The following is a 24,425-nucleotide window of genomic DNA, read 5'->3' as shown; positions in this document are numbered from 1 at the left end:
AGACATGTGCATGCACGCACACACACGCACACACACACACACACACACACACACACACACACACGCATACACACGCACACACACACACACACACTTAAGCTACCACTTATCTGCTGAGGCGCACAAGTCCTTTGATATAGGAGCTGGTAATGAAGACTCCCTTTCTCTCTTTCTCTCTCTCTCTCTCTCTCTCTCTCTCTCTCTCTCTCTCTCTCTCTCTCTCTCTCTCTCTCTCTCTCACACACACACACTCACACACAGATCCTCCTGTTGAATGCATTGTTCATGTAAACATTTAGAGCACACCTGAGAGGTGAGCTGGTCACATGCAGAGCAGTAAACACATGCAGAGACTCTGTTTGCCCCTGCAGGCGTGTAAGGGGGAACACCAGAGCATTCATCTTTTCATCGACACTGTGATGTAAACACGGGACAGGCCCACTTAACCTCCGGTGTCAGAATACACACATTTTGTCCCACAAAGTGTGGGAGTGTATCATCAAACAGAGACAGGAAGAGGCCTCTTCACGTCCTCAGGCTGTCCCTGTGCTTAACATTCTTTATGAGGACTACGTCTGCGCTTAGACTGCTAATTCTAAAAAATTGCTGTTTACGTGTGAATACAACATGTGCCAAAAGTAACATTTTTAGGCGTTTTTTGTAAGGATGTACATCCTCTTAAATTGTCGTGTTGGACAGCCTTGTTAATCTGCTGAGCCTGAGATGCTTCAATCTCCGTTATTGTTGAGTAGTGCAACGTTTAATAGCTGAACTACTGTTTTAAGATATGACAAGCCGTAGCATTATATTGCTCTTCTCCTTTCTCTTTTTTTTTCTCTTACACTTTCATTTCAACCAAGTCTCTACAAGAAAATGTTGGCATTTCATGCAAACCACAAATATGTCACATTTATGCTTTCCATACATATCATAACAACATTTCTAAAATGACGTAGTCTAGGCACCTGCCACACTGCAAACCACTTCTCAAAATCAACTACAAAACCAATTTGTTGAAACGTTTTGTTTCAGCAATGCTGTCGTTAACACGTGGTGGGTTTAGGCACAAAACCACCTAGTTATGGTCAGAAAAAGATCATGTTTTGGCTTAAAATGCCAGCTTTTAGTGGCACTAACCCAGCTGCACATGCAGCGATGTCTTGGTAAACTGCAATTATCACCTCGTGCTTGTATGCTTCTGTGCACCAGTCAAGTGGTACTTCCAGTTTATATCCATGTCTGTGTATACATGGATGCTTCAATCAGCACAGTTTCAAGATGAGTGCCACCAATTCAGAATCTGATCAAACGCCTCCTCCTCTGTTCCTGAGTTATGATGTTAAAAAATGTCCAGAAAAGTGTTTTTGCAGAACTTTATGATGTCACAGTGAAGCTGGATATAAAATGTCATCACTTTATGATTTTTTCTCCCCATTAGATAATTGTATGACATTTTGCTATAATTAGTGCAGGAACTCTTGCACAAAACATGTTTTGTGAGGTAACAGTGAGCTCTGACACCAAATTCAAATCAGTTCATTTTTGAGTCAAAATGGTAATTTGTGCCCAATTAAAAAAATAAAAAAAATTAAAGGCTTTCTTGATATGTAGGGTATACAAGAATTGGATAGACAAGATCACAGTGAGACTTGACCTTTGACCCATGTCCACCAGAATCTAATCAGTTCATTAACTTAAGTTAATAACTTCAAGGTGACGTTTGTGCCAAATTGGAATAAATGTCCTCAAGGGGTTCTTGTGATATGATATTCAAGAGGGTATGTGGACAGAGGGATGGATGGATAGACATAAAACCCCAAAACATAACACCTTTGGCCAAGGCTGTTGCTGGCACAGAGGCAGAAGAACAATCAGTTGCTGATGCCCTATCCAGGCAGGAAATACATTGATGGAAAAAAAACACTTTTTGTGCAACTTTTCTGTCTGCAAAAACAGTGACACCTTCCTAAAAAGCAACATTATTGTTTCTATGGCTGTCTGACAGGCATCCCGCCAAGGTGTCACACCATCCAACATCCCTTCAGCTCATATAGTACCTCTCTTTAGAAACGTTATATAATATCTATGAAATATCACATGAAACATATTCGTGGTTTGCAAAAATCTAGAATTTTCTTCTGATGATAGGGCTACAATAAAAAAGCCTTAACATCATTTTTGTCTTCTTCCTTGTCTTTTTCCACTTTAACTTCCACCTTTGTTTTCTGTCTTCAGATTGACCTCTTTAACTCTCTCCGCTCATCTCTGTTTCCTCTGCATCAACCTGTTCTTTCTCTTTTTCTCTCTTTCTCGCTCACTTTCTCTGCAACCTCTATTTCTGACCCTCGCTGTGTTCCTCGCTCGCTCTCTTCCTGTCTGGCGGTCCAGACAGTAACACACTTGTGGTTTTACTAATTCATAGTAAAGTTGGTCAAAGTCTGCAGGAGGATTTTAGACAGCTCAACTTTGTTTTTAAAGCTGCTCTTGTGTCACAAGACATTATGAGTGACCCACCTTCACCTCCGCCTGCTCCTCTTTTTCTTTCATTTCTATTTCTTTATTTCTTTATTTTGTCCCTCACAATAGCAGAAGGTATTAAACAGATATTACAAGATAATAAGTAATATGTGATGAGAGTCAACGTTTTAGAAAACATTTGGTAACACTTTAAAATTACCATCATTAATAAAAGGTAAATTGATAATTAATAGTTATTTTACTGTTAACAATGAAATGATAATAATGAATAAATAATTAATGTTCCTTTAAGTTTCAGTTTGGTGAGATTTTACTGAGAAAAACAAACAGCTGCATAAATGATTTACACAATGACGTCAATTTAAATAATTAATAATAATAATACCAGAAATACTACTACTAATAATAATGATAAAAATATAATAATAATAACAACTAATTAATAAAGCCATAAAAGAATAAACTAAAAAGATGAGTTAAAAATGTGTAACAATTACGTGGGTCTTCACAATAATGGCCCCAAAGTGAGACTTTCCATGAAATAAAGGAAATGGCTGACACTAATTTTACTGTCGGTTGAAAAAACAATATTTTAAGAAGAAGTTAACACAAATCTGTGTTTTGTGTGTGTTTTAATTTCACAATCTTTGTTCAGTGAATGTATATGGGCTTTATTTTCTTAGTAATTATGAAGATTTTTTCAGGTCTCATTTGAAAATTGTTGGAACGGTACATTTTCTATCATTATTATGTGTACGTAGCCCGGGTAGCACTACATGTCCTTTAAACTGTATTTGCTGATGCAAATTTGTTTTATATGAACTTAATTTTTAGATAACAGAATTATTTTACAATTTTCTCCCTTTTCTTCTTGTTTGTATTTTATGTTTAAAAGCTGAGAGGAAAATTTTGGAAGTCCAAGTTGGATTCATTGCTGTCACATGCTATTTTATTTTTTGAATTTGATATCAAATGATAAACCAAAAGGAGTCTGCAGCTTCAGGTCAGTATTGGGTCAAAATTTGAACTCTTTTGAGTGAATGACTTTCCTCTCAAGTGTTTTCATCCAAATGTTGAATTTGTGCAGATCAGAATAGAAATCTATGTAGACGAGGGCAACTGAAAATTACATGAACTCCTCAGCCGGGGAGCAGAATCAGACAGACAAGAGCAGTTACTGACCCTTTTTTGATGATGTCATTTTGGTAATTTTGGCTTTTTTAACTGTCTTATCCCATTTTCTCCTCTTTGTTCTTGTCTTGCCGGCTCTGTTCAGACATGAGGAGCTGCTGGTCCAGGGAGGTCTGTATGCAGCCATGTGGATGAAGCAGCAGAAAAGTCACGACACGCAAACAGAATCACAGACTAACAACCAGCCTCAAGACACTTGACACTGAGTATGAACTTTTTTTTTAATTCAATGCTCTACAAATATTTTTTGTCATATCTGATATATTTTGATCTCATCATGTATCTGCACCTATGGCTTCAGTAAGGTCCGAAGTTAAACTCACAGCTCGTGACAAAACAACGTCATTGTCATGATCCACGCCATTGCAGCAGCTTTACTGTTTTTGACTCTCAGTGAGTTTTACGGTTTCATGCAGAATATCATTTTTTCTGTGAACATATTTTGCATGTGAGTGCAATTTTAGTTGTAGAAAAAACAACCCAATAGCCAGAAAAAAATGTTGGCATTGTACGTTTCTGCAAACAATGGATAAGTTACATTTGTATGTTATCATGTACATATATGTTCACACTTCATTTGTAAGTAACGCTGCTGATAATGTAATCATGTTTTGGCACAATCCCGGCTTGAAATGTAGCAATGTGTCTGAAAGAAAGTGCTTTTTGTGGTACTACTATGGCAGTACACACAAAAACTTGGTTAAAAACAACTGCTTTTTGAGGCAAAGTCCTTGAAAAAATAAAAACAAACAAAAAACAGCAGTGTCTCTCAAAAATAATAAAATAAAATAAAATTAAGATAATACAATACAAAAAAATACAATATAATATACAGTGGTCTGCAGCTTCACATTTTACCCAGGTGTCACACCAACACCGTCCCTTCCACCTACAGGTGACAAAGTCTGCTCATACTCTACATCACTTTAGAAATGTTGATATGAAATGTGCAAATGTAACAAATCTTTGGTTTGCAGAAACTTATAATGCCAACATTTTCCTCTGGCGACTTGGCTGAAAACAACTAAAACTGAAGCTGCAGGAAACAGATAGCCTGCAACAGCCAGCAAACTACCATGGCAGCAGAACTGCACTGAACAATGGGAAATGTTTCTTAAAAGTCAAGGTGGAAGCTCCTCTGCAGCAGGAAAACACGGCTGTGGTCAGATGTTCTGCTTGAGAAGAATCCACTCGAGCCACTAAAAGCAGGCGATTGTGTTACTGAGATTGTTTTGGTGAAAACATCCGGGATGGACTCAGAGTGCTGGTGTCAAAGAGAAACTGTTTAGAGTAAAACTATATCAGCAGCCTCAGGGCCGGACAGAGGAGGACAGATGGAGAGTGTGTTGTAGCGAGAACTTTGTCTCGTTATGGTGAGGGATTTCTCTTCACTCACTCCTCCCGAGGTTTCTTCCATTTTTTCCCGTTTTTTCTCATCTGCTGTGAGTGTCCAAGGACAGAGTGTGTTATATGTTGTAAAGCCTGAGGCACATTGTGACTTGTGATACCGGGCTGTAGAAATACCATTGGACTGAAAAAAAAAAGAATTGATGTAAGAATAAAAATCCTCCGAAACAATAACTGTGTCACGGCGTTTCTCTGTGAAGTTATATTTTGCTTTTAAGGGCACTACATTAAGACCTACCGACGCTCTTGTCAGACATGCACCTTTTTCCAAAAATGGGTCAACAATTTTATGATGGTTTTATGTTTGGATAACTTTTGCAGCGCTTGCATTCTACTGTCACTTTCACTGTATTTGTACAGCTCTGCATCAAAACTGTGAAAACTACTAAAAACAACTAATTAATCAGATCAGGAAATGATGAGATGCCATAAAGTATAGATAGACTAAAAATATAGTATAAATGGTTTAGTGCAGCTAAAAATTCTGTAAAAACGTTACATTTGTATGTTACATATGTATGTTACATATGTATCATATCAATGTTTCTAAAGTCAAGTAGTATATACGCTGGCATATCACCCAGCTGAGATGCCTACTGAGCTGTCAATTAATGTTTGAACCTGTATTTTTATTTATTTATTCATTTTTTACCAGGTCATCACTCTATTTCCAGCAGCTTTCCAGAAACTTTATGTGTTTTTAATTTCTTGTTTTTTTGTTAAATACACCTGTTGCAGTGTTTTTACCAGCCGGAATTGTGCCACCAAATGTGGGCGTTTTGAGTCAAAACATGATCTTTTCCCAACTATAACTGAGTGATAATTGTGCCTTACCATAACCACAGAGTTGCTGAAACATAAGTGTTTGACACTACATTATAATCTAGATATGTAATGTATCCATAGTTTGCAGAAATCTACAATTCCAACATCTATTCTTGCAGTTTCGTTGATATCAAGTGGTAGCCTCCGAGGCTAAAAAAAAAAAAATGAAAGTGCTAAAAACTGCAGTTCCTCTAATGGCCACTTGAGGCTGGCTCCAAAACAGAGTAAATTTCCATAGACCCCCATGTTAAAGTGCCCAACATTACAGCAAAAATAAACATTTTACAGTCTGGTACAAAAAACAGTTCTGGTCTCTATAGCTAAGTTTAACATTTACAACAACTGTACTGGGGTGATTTTTTTTTATATATTTATGACTCACATTTTATTAAAGCTTACTAAAGTTATCTATATTTATGAGTTGGCCACTTGAGCGACATGCTGTCTGTGAGGAGTCACTACAATCTTTGAGCCAGAACCACCCATCCGTTCCCTGCAGCTCCAACCTCTTAAATATTGCCACTTTTGGCTCCAAAAAATGAAGATAGCAAGGGCCGAAATGCTAATCTTGAGGCTCCAAAACAGGAGTCCACAAACCAATGGGTGATGTCACGATAGCTAAGTCCATTATTTATACAGTCTTGGTTGATACAGAAATGCACACAGGTTTATAGCTGACAGTTTCATCTCTGTTTTGCCCTTTTTCCCCCATTATGGTCACCTCACAGTATCCTTTCCCCAGAATTTACATCTATAATGGTCATCAGGTCAGTGCTTTATTATTGGGCAGCAGACAAATAAATCTCATAAACTTCACTGGTTTCTAAAAGTACTTTATTGACTATTTTTTGTGATTTTTCTGCATGCAACTAGAAACATTTCTGCTAAATTACATCTCATACTCTGTACAGATCATTACACAGACTGTGAATATGCACATGTCAACTTGTCGGACACAGCTCTTGTCCAAAATGTCCTACGCGTTTGGAAAGTTGTTCTCCCAATCAATTTCCATCTCTTGAATAAACAAATCTCTACTGTAAAAGAGATCAGTACAGCAACAAACACAGCAGGGAGGGGTTTGAGATGCACACTGGGCCGTGGTATACATGGTTACTGGGACAGAGAAAAGACACAAGGTAACGTACAGACAAATATCACAAAGTACCACCGAAGGTAGAGGACCACATGTACGTTGTTAGTGTAGGGACGGTTAATATTAGATCGTGTGCATGTTTCATGTGATGCCTGTCTGTGTGATGGAGCACGCACACGTACATTCACACACGCAAGTCGTGCCCTTATTAAAATGCCATAGCCAGTCTGTGTAGCAGTGAGGGCAGTCTCAGTGCTTCATATCTTAATCATGATCACTGCCATCCAGTTTCTGTCTCTCGTTTCCCGGCTGTCTCAGTGTCTCTCTCTTTCCCTCCTCCTCAGGTTAAGAAAGCAGAAAAGGTCCTCCATCACTAAATCTGCAAAATAATTGCTTACATGTAATTTTTTTTGTTTTTTATAACTTTATTATTGTACTGTCATTTCTGTCGGTTATCATGATACGACTTTCAGAAAAGAGGCAACCGTGAATTACTACCTTTTGTTTTTTTTTTTAAACCAAAGACGTTGTTTAGAGATAATCGAGGTAAATTGGATTCATTTAATAAAACATGTCCATTTCATTCATCATTCAGGTTTTTAAGTAGTTACTGTCATCTCTAGACAATTTGTTTGTTCAAACTGCAGCAACAACAAGAGCAGCAGATAAATGTTCATGTCCTTTCTTCTCTTGATATCTGTGAAACAACAACTATCACCTAATTTTACCCAGCAGAACCACACTCACAGGGGCATCCACCTCGTTCTCATTCCTAGGTTGTCAACTCTTTATGCCCTTTGGCATGTGATAGCGACGCACAAGGAACCATTTAGCATATTTATGTGACGCATAGCTGGAACCAAACACTTATACTGTGAAGTAGTTGTGTTTAGGTTCAGGCAACAAAACTTCTTGGTTAGGTTTAGCAAAAATATCATGTTTTGGGAAAAAGAAAACATGACATAAATACCTCATTGCATGATGATCGTACAAAAATGACATCATTTTACTTTCACGGGAAGTAGGTATGGAAGTTATGTAGGCTAATGTTACACTAAAACAGCGTTGACTTTTGGCTTCAAACAGGACAAACTGAGGTCTATAAATAGCCTTTGGCGTCGATATCACACGTCGTGTGGGGCGTGAAAAAGCATCTCTATTTGACAACCTAATATTGAGAACGGGGCTGGAGCATCAAATGAGAAATGCTCATATAGTTCAGCTTTACAAAGTGTTATTTTACAAAGAATTACAATATACAGTGGTTGGATGTTGTGAGAGTAGTAAAATAGCTTTAAAGGAGTTGATTGATTGTTTTTGTTTCAGTTTTTTTTGGCCTAAGCTACATTGAGATGACATGAGATGGATGACCCAAATGTTGACTTTGGGAATTCCTTTTATAAATGATAGTTCTGTCTGATAAATATGATGCATTGACATCTGACGCACTGGTGTGAGAAGAGCAAATAGTTTAGGTCAAAAAGCTGAGGTGAAACTCTATTCTTGACCTTGGAAAAATTAGATGAAGAAGATTTGACGATCTGAAGATTTGACAAGATTTGTAGGTAAACTATGCAGGCATTGTCTACTGGTTTTAAACAGTAATGCCAGTGAAAGGGAAGGTTGATCCCATATTAACTGTCATTGAATGAGCTTTATCCAACTGGTATTTTGCCTTTCTATGTTTCTATGTTAGCAATTTTTCTCAGCAATGTCTCACAATTTTCATAGCTTTCTCTTGGATACATGCTGCTTGTGGTCTGGCACCTGGTCACGCCGTCCCAAACAAAGCAAAAAAAAAAAAAAAAAGAAATTAGAAAATACAGGCGGAGGGTAGAGTCTCTGCAGATAAATGCAACAAAATCACTTCCAGTGGGTCATGAGTCATGATTGCTTTTTAGGGAAAATACTCCTGTATTATATACTGTGAACTGTGAGATGCAGGTAAAAGGTAGCGAGTGGATCTTGAGTTAAGATTTTTGTCAAACTGTGAGTGCTGCTTTTTGAAAAATCTGTGGTGTTTTCATTCAGTTCATTTGTGCGTAAATAAGTTTCAGAGCATTTGTCAGCTCTGCTGTGACTAAATTATTTGAGTGTTTTTTCAAACCCTGATAGATGATAGTTGGAGAAAGGCGTTGAATGCCAACAAATGAAACGGCAAGAAATTTAAGAAAGAAGAGAAGGAGGGAAATGGAGAAGGGGTAGAAAATGAGATGGAGGCGAGAGGGGAGAAAGTGGAGAGGCGGTTAGAGGAGATCAAGAGAGGAGAGCGGGCAGGAGGTGTCGCAGAGGACAGAATGAAGAGAAGAGGGAAAGAACTAAGACCGCACAACTGTTGTAAAGATAAAAATAGAGTTCGATGATTGACTCTGAAATGTTTAAGTGCCCAGGAGATGTTGCGTTTACACACACACACACACACACACACACACACACACACACACACACACAAACTGACCCAAGCATAAACTAGCTATGGTCTGTGCGAGTGGTTGTCCTTCTGCTGAACTCACAAACACACACGGTTCACATGGTGTTCAGGACACTCCTATTGGGATGAGCTGTCATCGCCATGGTGACTGTCTGAGTTAGGACAGAAAACACATACACGCACACACACACACACACAACCAGTGTCCACCAAGCACACTGAAACTAAAGTCCTAAGTTAATACATCTGTATATATGCATGTGTACAAAGTAAACACTCATATGGTCTGTGTGTGTTTGTGTGTGTGTGTGTGTGTGTGTGTGTCTGTGTCCATAATTCATTTGTTTTCCACTCTCACTCTCTCTCTCTCCCAGTCAGTCTCAGTGTCTCTCTCTCAGTTGGTCCTCCTGTGTTTCTGGTGCCAGAGTGCGGTCGGCAGGTTCTGGCAGCCCTGGTACTCCCGACGCATCTCACCATCTGTCAGAGGCGGCGTGGCATTGCAGGGGGCGCCGGCCAACGTCACATTTAAAAGGCCTGCCCACGGCTCCAAGAGGCGAGACATCCCAGGATCCTGATGATAACACCAACGGTGGAAGAGGTGATTAGAAGATTATTTAGAAAAAGAAAAAGAAAAAAAAAGAGAATTACCGCAAAAATCTCTACAATCAGCACAGTTTAGAGGTGGATACAGATTAGTGTCACCAATTCAGTATCTGACCAACTTTCTCTGTGTCTGTTTCTGCATCATGACACTGAGTAAGGGCCAGAAAAGCATTTTTTGCAGGGAAAATTATGTCACAGGGAGGGTGACCTTGTTTCATGTTTTCTAGAGGTCACAGTGATCTTTCATCACCAAATTCTCATCAGTTAATCTTTGAGTTCAAGTTGACATTTGCGCTAAATTTGAGAAAATTCCCTAAAGGTATTCTTGAGATATCGCATTCACGAGAATTAGATGTATGCAAGGTCACCTTGACCTTTGACCACCAAAATCTAATCAGCTCATCCTTGAGTCCAAGTGGATGTTTGAGATTTAAAGAAATTCCCTCAAGGCATTCTTGAGAGATGTGTTCACAAGAATGGGACTAGCAGATAGACATTGCAAAAACATAATGTCTTTTGCCACAGCAACCATCAAAACAAAGGCATTAAAAAACCTTTAGCGGCTTTCACTCTACCCTACTGCAACAGCCCTGACAACTGCCTGCAAAAGCGTTCCCCAAAAAAACAAAGTATCGTCCAGGGCTGTGATGACAGGCATGTGTTTTAGTGTACGTCTCTGGCATTAGTGCATGCTAGCTTGGCACTGTGTAAATAACTATATACTGTAGCAAGACAACAGAAATCAGTTAATTTGCTAAAGATTTCTACATGCATGGTTGTAAAATTTGTAGACAATTGACCAGTCATCTGAAGTTTGGTGGAAACGTTTTTGAAAGTTTGGTGGTTATTCCTGGCCCAGATTTTCTTCTTCTTGTTCTAATAAAGTGCTAGCGTTGTGTTTTGTGTTGTAGAATTCTGGGTATTTCTGATGACTGTCACCTCCTATTTGATTGACCAAACCTGGGCCGCTACTGCCAGATAAACCACTCAGAGCAAAATCTGTGCACATGCACATAGGTTGTAACTCTTCCATACCCCTCTGCCGCCTTCCCCTCACTGAAATCACTGAAAGCGACAAGTTGCCGTTCTGCAGTGTAAAAGCAGCTTTATGTGATAAAATACCTTTCCCAGGTGGTCCAGCAGGCAGCTGGCAGAGCTGATGAAGGACCAGCTGCCAGGGTTCAACCTCTGGTGGTTGTGGTTCTGCCGTGTCTGGCTCTGGATCAGAACCACATTGAGGTGTTTCTGAGACCCTCGCAGCCTCTTGGACAGAACGCCGCTGTAGCTCTGATCCACAAACAGCAAAACACGAGTCGCCCTGCAGCCGGCCAGGTCGGCCAGGAGCTCGTTGACTGAGTATCGCTCCTTCAGATCAGCCTGGAAACAAAGAGGGAGACGCAGCGTCAAAAACACAGTCATATTATTGAAAACTTTTGGAGGATTTTTTTGGTTATCTCGATAAGTGATAAAGAGAAGGATGGTAAGGGTATGGTTAGTTAAGACAAGAGTAAAGAGAAGGGAACACACACTGGTTCCACATAGATGCTCCTCCAGGGTCCTATTTTATCTGGGGCTTGATGTTTATTTGAGCATCCTTTAGCTTTCACTAAAAAATCTACTAACATCAGTATCGCAGATGTTGTGCGCTCGCTAATAGAACATATTGTTAAAAAAAAAGAGAAAAATTCAAATTCCTGTTTACCACCATGTGTTTACAGCCATAATGGCAGCCTGCTGGACCCAGTGTGACCGTGCTGAACAATTCTCTGTAATAACTGCTTTTAACCAGATGAGCTCATGTTCTCATTTTGAGAAACAACGACAGGGATACTGTTGTCTGTGTGGTCCTCCTCTGTGTGTGTGGTCAGAGGAATCATCTTATCTGATACTGATAATGGCTCCCATGTGAGTCCGATACATCATTTTCCATTCTGTGTTGGTGATCTGCTTCAAAGACAAGTCTTTATCTCTGTTTGTGTGTGCAGACACTGCTGCCTGACACTCCTTCATACACACACACACACACACAAACACACACTATTTTAACTGTCAGTGTATGAAAATATACCAAAATGCAACTTATTGAATAGTTTTAGAGTAACAACACGCATTCTTCAATTCCACTTTTTTTTCCCACTTACACATTTTTCTTTTCCCTTCTCACTGTCTGATCATTGTGTGTGTGTGTGTGTGTGTGTGTGTGTGTGTGTGTCTTACAATGCCGTTGAGGTTGGCATCCCACAGCAGCATGGTACCGTCGTTGCGTGTCGGAGAGTTCAGGTAGAGAACCAGCGTGTCGGCACAGTGCTGCTTCCTGCAGACGTATGACACGTGGTTACGGATCACTGCTTTCTCCGTTGCCGAGTAGACACCCTCTATGTCCTCTGAAGAGAGAGGACACAAGGGAGAGGAGTTAGACATGTTGTAGAGATGGTCATTTTGTCTGTCCAGTCATTGGTGGTGTTTGACTGTTTACTTTGTCTACTGAGAAAAAAATCTATTTCTATCTCAGACTGGTCTCACTACCAGGGACGCCGGGCGCATCCTTTTCCCTGCATTTCCACCAGATCCGACAAGGACACTTGGAGGCACACTGCTCCATTCACCTGGCTGCTTAATGGTCATAGTTGCCGAAAAAAGCAGGTGTGTTCCAATTCTTTTCTGGACTTTATTGTGAGTGCACCTGATTAGATAAATGTGCTGCTTTTTGGGCATTCCCCGGTCCCCCAATCACGTGGTATAAATAATGACCGAGGCCACTTCAATGGTCCCAGCCTTGTGGTTTAATAATTTAGGTTACACTGACAGGGTTCAAAGAGAACCTCAGTCATTATAACAGTTGAGTAACAGAAGAAGAAAGCGAGGCTCATAGGATTTTTGGAACAAAATGTATGTTGCCATGTTTGTGCAACATTGTTAATAGAGCAATGCTGTCGTACCAGGAAGCTGTCCGCTGCTGGCGAAGAACGTCTTGATGTGATCTTTGTGGAAGCCATTGTTCTGCAGCATTCGGTAAAACCTCTGAAGATTCTGAACATGACGCTGGAACGTCATCTGCTGCTGCCAGCCACCTGCAGGTATACACACACACACACACACACACACACGCACGCACCATGAGCACAACACAGTGTTGCACTCTTAAAATGACAAATCTCTGTCCTCTGTTTGGCAATCTGTTCTCTCTGGTGCTGCATATATCTTTTTTGTACTAGTTTGTTCAGAGCAGCAGGGTTTCATATGGCAACACACACACATATGTCCCCAGAGAGGAAGAAAAGAAAGAAAAACAACAAAAGGTGTCCCTTCATGACGTTTGCGCTCACAGTTGAGAAGCAATCGCTTTAGAGAAGCCGTCATGTCGTCTATCTTTATATACAATCTATGATCCTCCCTGAAATGATTTGTTTCACTTTTGCGATTTGATTTATTTTGTCCCATAACATTTCCTAAGTCTAGAAGAGCCACACATGCAAAGAATTGTATCCATATTCAAGTTAGCAGAGCACTAAACTGAAGTTAATACCTCTGCCCGCAAAAGTCTCCATTGTGCTTGCTCTGTGAGCTTGTCAACGTAGAAGATTTGTGTAATTTAGACTTAGAAAATTGAACTTTTTAGGCTTTGTGTGCTACTGAGCAAAGTTCATAGGAACGACTAAAGCCCTGCCGCCAACATTGTATCCAGCATTCTTTATACAGCTATGGGTTAGCCCATAATTTATTAATCTCATTATTCAATTTCATACTTTGTGATGTGTGTCTTATTGAAGATGGATAGTGGGTTTTTGTTCCAGTAAAAAGATATGCCTTAAACAGGGGCACTGGTGATATGGTTTGTCAAGTGTTTGTGAGGTGATATTGGGTAAGAATAGTGCAAATATGAAAAAGCACACCCGAATATTCCTACCTGAGATGAGCACAGCGTGGTCACAGGTCTGGTAGAGTCGGCAGGAAAGATGAGTGGCCAGTGGCTGCTGGTGGCAGCGTCTGGTGTTTTTATTTAGCTCACAGCTTGAGACAGGCAAACTGGGAGAGCCCATCGGCAGCGGCTGAGGACACCTCGCAAACTCTGCATGATCTGTTGAAGCAGAGGGCATATCTGAGAGGGCTTGTCTTGAAAACATTTAAATAAAGAGGAGCCTCAGTGTTGACACCAGGTCAAATCAAATTTGGTATGCCAGTGCACTCAGTGAACAGCGAGTTTAATTGGGCATAATCAAAAAGTAAGGAATACTTAATCTCCACATATTTGTAGCGTGCCAGAGGTGGGTTTGTGGTTTTATTCTGAGGATTGTCTATGTTTGCCATAACAGGATGATAACATTTTCCCAGCAGTTTTTCTCACGAGGCCCAGGTTGCTGGCAGAGGCTGCAGGTGTGGGTGGTCTTGGCATAACATGATAATAATTTCTGAATTTCAATCAGAAAACCCTCCTAGCAGGAAAAAAAGCAACAGACTGCCACCCAACCTATGAAAATCAGGAATAAACCAAACAACTTGTATGTTTAAAACTGATATTCTGTTACCAGGAGGATACTAAAGGGTTCTTTATTTTCAACCTGGACCTAATTTCACATATTTTGGTATATAAGTACTACTGGAGACAAAAATTTTTGAAATTGGTCCAGCATTGAGTGAGAGCGCTGCAGCTGCGAAACAGGCTGCAGTTTAACCACTGGGGGCATTTGTGCACCATCGGTTTAGGTCCAAAGTGTTTGTTTTTGCAACTGATAGGCTCAGATCATTATTCTAAGTGTCTGACGATTTATGGAAATGAGCTTTATGGAAACACACCTTTTTATAAAGATTAAGATTCCTTTTCATTAAACAGCCCCATGGCCATTGCCAAACCCATCAGACTCAATTTAAGTAAACAGTATTTTTTTTTTTTTTTGCAGTTGCCGTCTGTAGCAGTCTCACACATTACTGGACAGATTTTCAAAAACTGTTGTTCCCATTAGTCACTACTCAAAAAATGGGGAAAACAGAGTCTATGTTGAGAAATATTGAGTTTGCATCACCCAATGATTTTGGTAATCCTGTGGCTTTTAGTCTTGCACCTTCATGGGGTTAAAGGTTCGCTTTTAAACAAAACATCTCACAATATTGAGTGGATTGCTATGAGATTTGGCACTGATATTCAAGATCCCCAGAGGATGAATCCTAATGACTTATGTAATCTCCTATTTTTTTCCCAGCACCACCAGCAGATTGACATCTCTGACTGTAATTAAAATATCTTCAGTTATTGCATGACTTGGGATAAAATTTGGTACAGACATAGTCTACCATTGTTATAATTGTTATAACTTTGGTGATCCCTTAAATTTTCATCTAACTTATCTTTCATTAGGTCAGTTGTTTTCATTAGTCCAGTACTTTGGTTTATGACCAAATGCCCAATAAAAAGAAATCCTTATAAAAGCCGTGATTTAAAACCTACCAACACATCGGAGTCTCTGCGTTCGGTTGCTGTCTCCAACTCCGATCACTAGCGGAAGGAAGTGAACTTCACAGAGTCCTCCAATGGCCCGCTCCACCAGACGGCTCCCACCACTGGTGGTAATGGTACTGCCACGCAGAGCCCCACCTGCCAGCCGACTATGTCCATTGCCAATAAGCCTCTCTGGCCCGGCTTGCCGACGCTTCAGCTGGTTCTGACAACGACCTTTCAAAGCAAGAGTCAAACACTCCTCACCTGAAGACACAAAGGGTGGAGAACATTTGATTTCAGTGGTGGGAAGTAAGACCAACAGGGCTATCACGTGTACCCCATCTCAACACCTGCTCATCCCAAGACGCCACATATTGACGCATTGCAGTGGACTTCTGTGTCTACATATTATGCTGTAGGTATCCATCTGTGTCTGCTGTTGATGTTACGGTATGCCGCTACAGTGATGTCAACACAAGCACATCGTGGGATGGATGGTTATGTTTCGGCAAAAGAGGCACATAGTAAGGTGAAGAAGAAAAACATCACATTCAGACAGGAAGCAAACAACGGACAGATGAAAGTCCAGGGTTTGTTCAATCCACCCACCACCCCACCCTCACACCCTATAGGGACCTTTGTTATGTCGTTATCGGCAGCGTTTCACCTGACACGACAGGTTCTGCTGCCTATGCTCTCAACTGACACTGACTGTCCACGTTTCATGTTGCCGCAACAGGTGTCAAACGGCTGTCCAAATTTGTTCTTGATTGAGCTTTAAATATAAATATCATTGATAACAATATGAATAATTATTATTTGCTTTAAGCTTGTATCCAGCGATGTATCATGCGGATGCTAATTATGGCTTTTAGCATTGTGATCAAAAGCGGCATGTTTTACAATTTCAGAATGAGAACAAGCTACCTGTCCCCACTGAAAGGTTAAAAATGTATTTGTGGAAATTTAATATTGATGTCAAACCTAATCACTACAGATAAGATTATGTGTCTGTTACAGGCTCAACTGATTCTTCAGTTCTAATACCCCTTAAATTTCTCTCTCAGGGGCAAAGGGGCACTCTTAAACCAGGGATACAGCTAAAAATAATGCATGGCATTGAGCCTGAAACTGCCTCGGTAATTGTTGTGCATGTGATAAATAAATAACTTGAATTTGACTTGAACTTTTCTTCCTCCCTCTTTCTTCCTGTCTTCCAGGTTAAATGAGGTCTAAAAAAAGTTTTGCTCTAAAAGACTTTGGTCCAAAACCATCTACAGAACGCAGCAGGGGGCACAGAGCTGTGTGTGTGTGAGTATGAATAATTGACAGGTGTGTGTTTGTGTAACACAGGGCCAAATTCACCTCAACATCTGGCCCTAACCTCTCTCACAGCAGGAGGTCAACAACTTGCACTTTCAAACACGTATTTTTTTATAGGACTTGTGAGGTACATCACAGAATACATGCACTTCCTGTCCCTTTGGACTATTTCTACATGCATAAAGCACTTTGGAAATGCTACTTTTACTCTCACTTTTGGCCTTTTATCCACAGTAAAGCTTTTGTTTGCCACCACCAAAAGTGGGGCTTTTTAGAAACCCTGATGTTTGATTGCCAACGCTTTTACAAATATGGCCAAAATACTCTCACTTTGCCTTCAGTGTCACGGAATAACTACCTGCAATATCCAACTGCATCTTTTTGTGATCACTCACAGTATTTTGTTGTTTATGATGAGCAATATCTTTCCAGCTAATATTTGCATATCTTTCTGGTGCAAGTTAAAAATTGCGATTTAATATATGGTTAAAAATGTTACCAACTAACCTGAGTTTATAGTAACTCCTCACTGCAATGAGATAAGAAAAAAAAATTTATTCATGAAAATTAGAAAAAAAATTTTAAACATTTGAGATGAAATGTAAATGTAAATGTAAATGAGGCCCCAATATTACCTTTATTTTCACAGTTTTACAATATCATAGCAGTACCATACAATATTATTGTGATTTTGCACATTTTGCAATATGCTGACTATTGCAACAACATAGGCCCCATGTTTTTATTCTTGTGAAGACTCAATGCAATTCTAATCTTTCACTTTATTTGACTTAATGAAAGAAATTAATTGAAGAAAGTATTATTATTTTAGGCTACAAAATGTTTAATTCGTATTTGCACTATAAATCATTTATGTAACAAAACATTGATATTCGGTGTCCACACAAGATATTGCGAAACTATACTGTTTTGTTTTGGGGTTTGTTTTTTTTTTTACCCCTACCCATAATAATTATTACCTCTGTAAGTGGGGACATTTTTCACACTTTAATCAATCTTTCAGACCTGTACACCCTACTTTAACCCTCATTCTGAACCTGAAGGAAAGTTTTAGCAGAATTTGGATCTTATTGATGGTGCTTTCATAGCTTTGGCCATTTTTCAGCTTAACTATAATTATCCTTTAATCTGAACCTAATTTTATCCCTAATAATCATAATAGTGATAATAATAGTAAACTTTACTTATATGGCACCTCTCAAAACACAGTTACAAAGTGCTTTACAACAAAAACAAAACACATATAAAAGCATAGAGAAAATGACATGAACAAAGAGCCAAACACTAGTGACATAATAAAGATGAGTAAAAATGTTACAAAACATAAATAAAATCACTGAAAAGTACTTCTTAAAAAGTGGGGATTTTTTAAGTAATTTAAAGACAAGACAGAGTTTGTGGCTCTGATCTCCTCAGGCAGGTCATTGCAAAGTCTAGGAGCTCTGACTGCAAAGACTCTATCCCCTTAATGCTGAAAGAAGTCCTCAAATCATCCTTAAACTCACTCAAAGACTAAACCTCAAGTATCAAAAGTGCAATAACACGTACACACACACACAGATGTGGGCATAAAGTGCTGAAGAGGTAGCTGCAGTCGGACCCCCTCTGAGCAAGAAAATGTCTCAAACAATAAGCTATAAATGGAGCTTTTTAGAGGGTGAGACCACGCACATCCAAGTTTTACTTTCTCTTCTGCTTCAGTTAGAAGAAAACTTTACACACACACACACACACACACACACACACACACACACACACCTTAAAAAGGTATACACACACACACACACACACACACACACACACACACACACACACATATATATGCACATTAACTGACTGTCTGAATTATCATAGAATATAAAGTTGATGTCACGCCAAACTACATTTTTTGGACATGCCTACTACACTTGTAAAGCAATAGTATTTGGACAAACTAATCATGATAAATCATACAGATCCATGAGACTTGGCAGCCCAATGCTGGATTACAGACCCAGATGCACCACCTCCTCTCACATACCTGAACACTGTAAACTATCTCGGTTTTGGACAGAGTGCATACCATAGACTGTATGGTGCGTACACTTTGGTATTAGAGATAAGAGACCATGATCCGTGGAACATTCCAGCTCCGTCCCACACGGCGTGATGTAAATTCAGATTCTCTATGATCTCATGTGCCGGTACGGGGAATGGAAAAGAGCCCCTCGTTGGGAATTCAAAGAGGCTGCTCTAAAGTTAGCATACAGGGAAGCATCATGTAAACCATGGCTTGAAGTTCTCTACCTGTGTGGCTTAGAGAGTTTATAAACACTAATCCCCAGCCTACTTTCTTGTCTGTTAGTGCTGCCTCCCCACCACCTTCTTGTCCTGCGTTCACTATGCAGCTACCTACCTGTCCTGAGCCTGTCTTTTCTTAGTCTGTTAGTCTTTTGCCTGGTTCCCAGTTGGCCAGCATCTTACAAGCCACCAGTCTGCACTCCAGCCAGCTAGGCCCAACCTTGCAGCCCAGCAGGTGAACCAGAGTTAGCATTTCAGCACCTCGGGTTCCCTTGTCTCAGAGTCAATACATTTTTTTGAATGGGTTTTTGGTTAAAAGTCTGAAGTACAGTCTGTGACTTACACAAACTGAAGAGACTTTCACTTTTGCTCTCCAACAAAAACAGACATGATGATCAAAAAAATGTAATTTTGAGGCTCTTTAGACTTTCCAAATGTTATGACTTGGATGTTCTCAAAAAATTATTCACCGCTTTATAGACGTCTCTTTCCCAGTATAAGTCAATGGGAAAAAGTTTCTCTGGGCTTATGGGCATCAAGTGACGGACCCGAATAGTGCAATTCCACTTTTGGCCACAATGAAAAATCCAGAGAGTTGTTATAGCAGCCTGATGCACTTCCGGGAGGCTCGGTCTGGTAGCCCCAGCAAGCTAACTGCAGCAAGCTAGCCTTCAGCCTGCCAGCCACCAGCGTAACATCCTTCAGCATGAACTTTGCCCCAGTAACTTCCAACCTTCATTCCAGTCAGCTAGTCCCTGAAGACCTTGAGCTAGTCCCCTTTCCTGGAGGATCGTTTGGCCATCTCCCCAAGGCACTGATGGATGTGGAGTTACTTGGTCTTACGTGCATTTAAAATAAGTCTCCAAGTGATAAACTGAAAGCTTCAAATGCATATTAAAGATGAGCTTGGATTGGAATCAATAAACATTAACAAACAACAAATATATAAATTGTAATGGACCAAGGATTGATCCCTGTGACACCCCGTGATCGATTACTATTACTACTTACTACTGTTCTCTACCACCACTGTAACAATATCACTATTACTGCAACCATTACCATTACTACTACAGTTACTAGTTCTACAAGTTTAAAGCTGCCATCACTTCCAGATTGATAGATTAGTCTTTAATACAAAGGTTACTGCTATATTAAAAACATAAAAAAAAAACCCAGACATTAACATTTAACAACCAAAAAGACCATAATGTACTGAATAATTTGAATAAAGTTAACAATTGCTCAATATGCATACAATGACTATCTGTTAACTCACCCAGGTAAATGCCATCCAGGTGGGAACATCTCTTCTTTGTCACATTCACATCCACATAGAAGAGGACCACTGGGTGTCCAAAGTTCTCCCCAGGGCTCGGATCCAGCACCAGCACAGCATCATGGGCTGTGGAGCCGGGGAAAGGCTGCTGGTGTCTGTGAGGACCGTCCCCTCCATTCAGCACCTGGCTGACGCTGAAACCTCCCCGTGGTTTGGAGCTCATCGAGCCACCTGAGGAGTCCGGCAGGATGGCCAGAACTTTGTCTGAGGTACCTGGAGGGTTTAGGAAGAAAAGACTATTACTTTAGGAGAATGAACTGTACAAGGCTATTGTGGGTAAGTGTTTTGTGGTAATTATAAAGTAATGTGATATAGAAATACCTTAAATCACTTAGAAAGTAACAGCAAAAAAAAAAAAAAAAAAAACAGTCTCTGCAATATCTTCAGAAAATATTCTTAATAAAGTCACCCAATCATAACTGATCACCTCAGACACATCTTAGACCCAATAGGTAGAGAATATAATTTATAAATATTATACTGGAAACGGTGGAGCTATAATATACTATTTCAAACAATGACTTCACTTTGACATTATCAATACACAGTAACAATTCAATGTAAACAAAAGAAATAATTCCTTTACAAGATGGTCACATTAAACTCAAATTTAGAGAAATCTGCAAAAAGATTTGAGATTATACATACTCTGATAAATGATTTTCATTTTGTATCCTTTTCAAAATGCTTCATATATTTATATTAGAATTTTATTTATATATTTAAATATTTATTAATATAAATAAAATAATTAATTCTTTTGACAATTTTGCATTTTTGATTCTGTCATTTATCATATCCACATTTTAAAAAATAATAATGTAGAGGATATCATTTATGAAGTGGTTCGGCAAACTTGAACAGTAAAGCTGAGGTAGGCAGTTTTATTTTGGTGTCATTGGGCAAAAATCTTAAATAACTGTAAACAGAAAATTCAGATATCAGTTTTTCTTTTAAAGGCAGTGGACAGACTTTTGCATTTCTTAATCAGTTTAACAATCAAGCTAGTCTCTTTTATTTAATTTATTTGTCTGATTTCTTTAACCCTTTGAAACCATTTCAGATTGGCTTGATTTCATTCTAAAACATGAGAAGAAGGCAATGAGCAACGAAAGAGGAAATGACCCACAAATTAGCAAGAGATTAGTATACAAGTACAAAACAAAACAACAAAACAAACAACAAAAAAAACCCTGAAAAAACGTTTTTTGAAAATGTAAAGAAAGTACAACAAAAAAACGAACAAGAAAAAACTACAGCACGAAATTGACTTTAAAAAAGTCACATAAAAATCTATATATTTTTTTTACAATGTTTTTTTTTCATGTTTTATTTTGTTTTTATACTGTTACCAAACTAACAACAACTCCAGTTATGTGTGACCTTTGCCCTCCCTACCTGCAGCTGAGCGGGGCTCCGATACGTAGACAGCCACAGCGGAAAGGGGCAGGTGGGCGAGCCTCCTGCACTCTGCCTCAGAGAGCGAGGACATGCGGAGGCACCGGTCCAGCTGGTCCCACTGCAGCGACTGGAGGCCAGAGCGGACCCAGCGCTCCAGACGGCCCGGGGCCACACTGCCTGCCGGGGCCACCGCTACGATATGGAGGACGAAGATGGAGAAAGGAGCTGCGAGGAGCACCAGGAGCCTCATTATCACACCTGGGTCCGTGTGGTTGTCTTGATTTGACCTTTAAAAGTGAATTCTTTTTTCTTTAGTCCTCCTTTTTTTAATACTTTTTGTTCTGTCTTCCTTTTATGTAATTTGTCCTTTTACCCTTCCTTTTCCTCTTGGCTCATCCTTTTGTCCTTTACCCCTTAATTATTCCTTCTCTGTGTCAGCTTTAAATGTCTTTGTCCTCTTTTTTCATCCTTCTTTTTCTACTATATTTCACTTTTGCTCTTCTCCCTGTTTTCCTCTGTATCCTTTTTATTCCTTCACTTTTGACTCCTACGTTTCTATGGCGTTCATTGATGTTTTTGGCTGGTCCTTGGATCTCTGTCTTCAGCAAACAGCAAATTTAGACTCTTGTAGTTTTTTTCTTCCCTCCTTTTCAAAATGATTCATTAAAATCTCTGACTAAAAATTGAAATTAATTGTTTTTCTTGATTTTTTTCAGCTGACAAGCTGATATTATGTCTTCAGTCTGTTTTTTTTTTGGTTCTTATTTATCCAGAGATGAGAAGTTCACACAAATGTTGGTCAGAAAAATGTCCAAATGTCCTCTGTTGTCTCCTTTTTTCTGTATCTGGGAAAAAATAACAAATCCAGCAACTTGGTTGTGCTTTTCTTCTGTCACTCGAACTTTATTTTTAATTTTATATTTTCTTCTTTTATCTCATCTTTTCTTTGCATCTGAGTGGATGCAACATACACCAACATCCTTTTTTGGTCGTTCTGACAATGAAACTACTTTTCTTCTGTTCTTTTGGTACTTTTGGGTCTTAATTCCTCTTTTCTACTGGAGTTCAGAGATGACAATATATCCAATCGTTCCCAGAGGAGTCAATTTAGACTTTTTTCCCCCCTCTTCTTCTTCGTCTTCTTCGCTGATTTTTTTTAGCTGAGCCGAAGCAGCTTCAGACTCTTGGAAGACGATAAATTATCCTTGAGTCAGAATTTGTTGTCCTCAAAAACAAGGCTTGGAGGACATGTCCTTTTTTTCTTGTTCTTCCTTCTCTTGGGACCACCAGCTTGTCCTGCAGACTCTTTGCTCTCAGTGACACTTGAGATCCTCCTCAGCTTTGAGGACTGAAGCACTTCTGCTGCTCAACCCGCTCACTGCTCAGCTTCAGTCTGCTCACTCTCTCTGCTCTCTTTATCTCTCTCTCTCTCTCTCTCTCTCTCTCTCTCTCTCTCTCTCTCTCTCTCTCTTTCTGTCTGCAGGCTCTGACATGCCAAAGGGAGAGAAGGGAGGATATGAAGAGTCCAGAAAGGGGGAAAGGATGAGTGGATGAGGGGGAATGAGGTAAGGAAAAGATGGAAGAAAAGCGAGAGGAAGATATGAGGGAGGAAAAGGGGAGACGTCAGAGTGTAGGAGAGTATGGATAAAGAGAAGGAAGGAAGAAGAGAGGATATGAAGGAGGGAGTTAAGAGAGAAATGAGGAAAGAGAGAAACGTGGGAGAAAGTGGAAAGAAGAGGCGGAGATGTAGAGGGAGCAGAGAGAAGGCGAGATGGAAAGAGGAGTGGAGGAGAGGAAAAGTTTAAGAGAAGAATTGCAAAGAAGTGAGAAAATGGGAAGCAGAGGAGGACAGCAATGAATAAAAAGAGAAAAGGAGAAGAGAGGAAAGGAAACAGGGAGGAAGTGAGGGGAAGGAGAGAGGAAAAGAGATGAACAGGTAGGAGAGGAAAATAGGGAAAGTTAAGAGGGGTGGAAAGGATTAAGTAAAAGAAGGAATGGAGGAAGAAAGGAGGAAAAGGAAGGGTAGGATGAAAATGAGGAAAGAAGAAAAGTAATGGAATAACAAAGGAAGAGAGGAAAAAAGACGGGAAAAGAGAAGGGAAATGAAAAGGGATAAGATGGTGAGAAGAAGAAAAAGGCAAATCAGATGAGAAGAAGATATTTAAAAATACAGGACACAAGAAAAGGAACCAAGAGGTAAACCAGAGGAGCAAGAAGGGAGGAGAGGACATGAGCAGAGGCAGGAGGAGGACAGAGGTTTGGTGTCTCCTCCTGTGAGCCCTCTCGTGGTGAAATGTGAGACGTACAAGCCTGTTTGGTCCTCAGTAGGGAAACAAAGAGAGGGGAACAACTGAAACAGTCAGAGGGGATAAAAACACTCAAACTTTCCTCTGCAGTCCACATTTTAGACATCAAGTTATGCTACTGACTGTTTTGTCATCTCAAGAAGTGCTCTTCATTTTCCTTACAATAGTGAAATGATATTTCTTCATCTCTTAAAACTTTATACAGGCTAAATTAGACAAATATTTTTGCTGTTTTGATTTAAAAATGTGTTATTTTTTATTTGAAGCCAGGGCTCCTACAACATGCTACC

The 24,425-nt window shown here is 39.7% G+C and overlaps 2 protein-coding genes across 2 annotated transcripts in view; one reads left to right on the top strand and one right to left on the bottom strand.

Moving 5' to 3' along the window:
• abcb6b (ATP binding cassette subfamily B member 6 (LAN blood group) b) overlaps window positions 1–4,715 on the top strand; it is a 33,631-nt gene extending 28,916 nt beyond the window's left edge. Inside the window, exon 19 of the mRNA XM_042494045.2 lies at window positions 3,755–4,715. Coding sequence (XP_042349979.2) covers window positions 3,755–3,869 — 115 coding nt within the window. The 3' untranslated portion in view covers window positions 3,870–4,715. The remainder of the gene's footprint in view (window positions 1–3,754) is intronic.
• Window positions 4,716–6,717: 2,002 nt separating this feature from the next.
• Window positions 6,718–23,963, bottom strand: LOC121949617 (uncharacterized). Its single transcript, XM_042495358.2, has 8 exons — window positions 21,827–23,963; window positions 20,369–20,641; window positions 15,475–15,729; window positions 13,939–14,109; window positions 12,971–13,102; window positions 12,249–12,415; window positions 11,154–11,408; window positions 6,718–9,999 (listed from the first exon to the last, which is right to left on the bottom strand). Exons 1-8 carry the CDS (start codon window positions 22,077–22,079, stop codon window positions 9,823–9,825), a joined length of 1,683 nt encoding a protein of 560 aa, XP_042351292.1. The 5' UTR covers window positions 22,080–23,963; the 3' UTR covers window positions 6,718–9,822.
• Window positions 23,964–24,425: the final 462 nt, after the last annotated feature.

This window comes from Plectropomus leopardus, chromosome 10 (assembly GCF_026936395.1).
Source record: "Plectropomus leopardus strain MGB_pleo_1.0 chromosome 10, ASM2693639v1, whole genome shotgun sequence".
NCBI classification, from domain to species: domain Eukaryota; kingdom Metazoa; phylum Chordata; class Actinopteri; order Perciformes; family Serranidae; genus Plectropomus; species Plectropomus leopardus.
This window is presented reverse-complemented; position numbering and strand designations above follow the sequence as displayed.

Bases quoted from the DNA above. Each gene is read 5' to 3' on its own strand.
- LOC121949617 (XM_042495358.2), bottom strand. From the start codon at position 22,079: ATGAGGCTCCTGGTGCTCCTCGCAGCTCCTTTCTCCATCTTCGTCCTC. The intron at 12,416-12,970 runs GTACGACAGCAT...CTCTCTCTTCAG, and splicing joins CAGCAGCGGACAGCTTCCTG to AGGACATAGAGGGTGTCTAC. The intron at 11,409-12,248 runs GTAAGACACACA...CTTTGTTTCCAG, and splicing joins ATGCCAACCTCAACGGCATT to GCTGATCTGAAGGAGCGATA.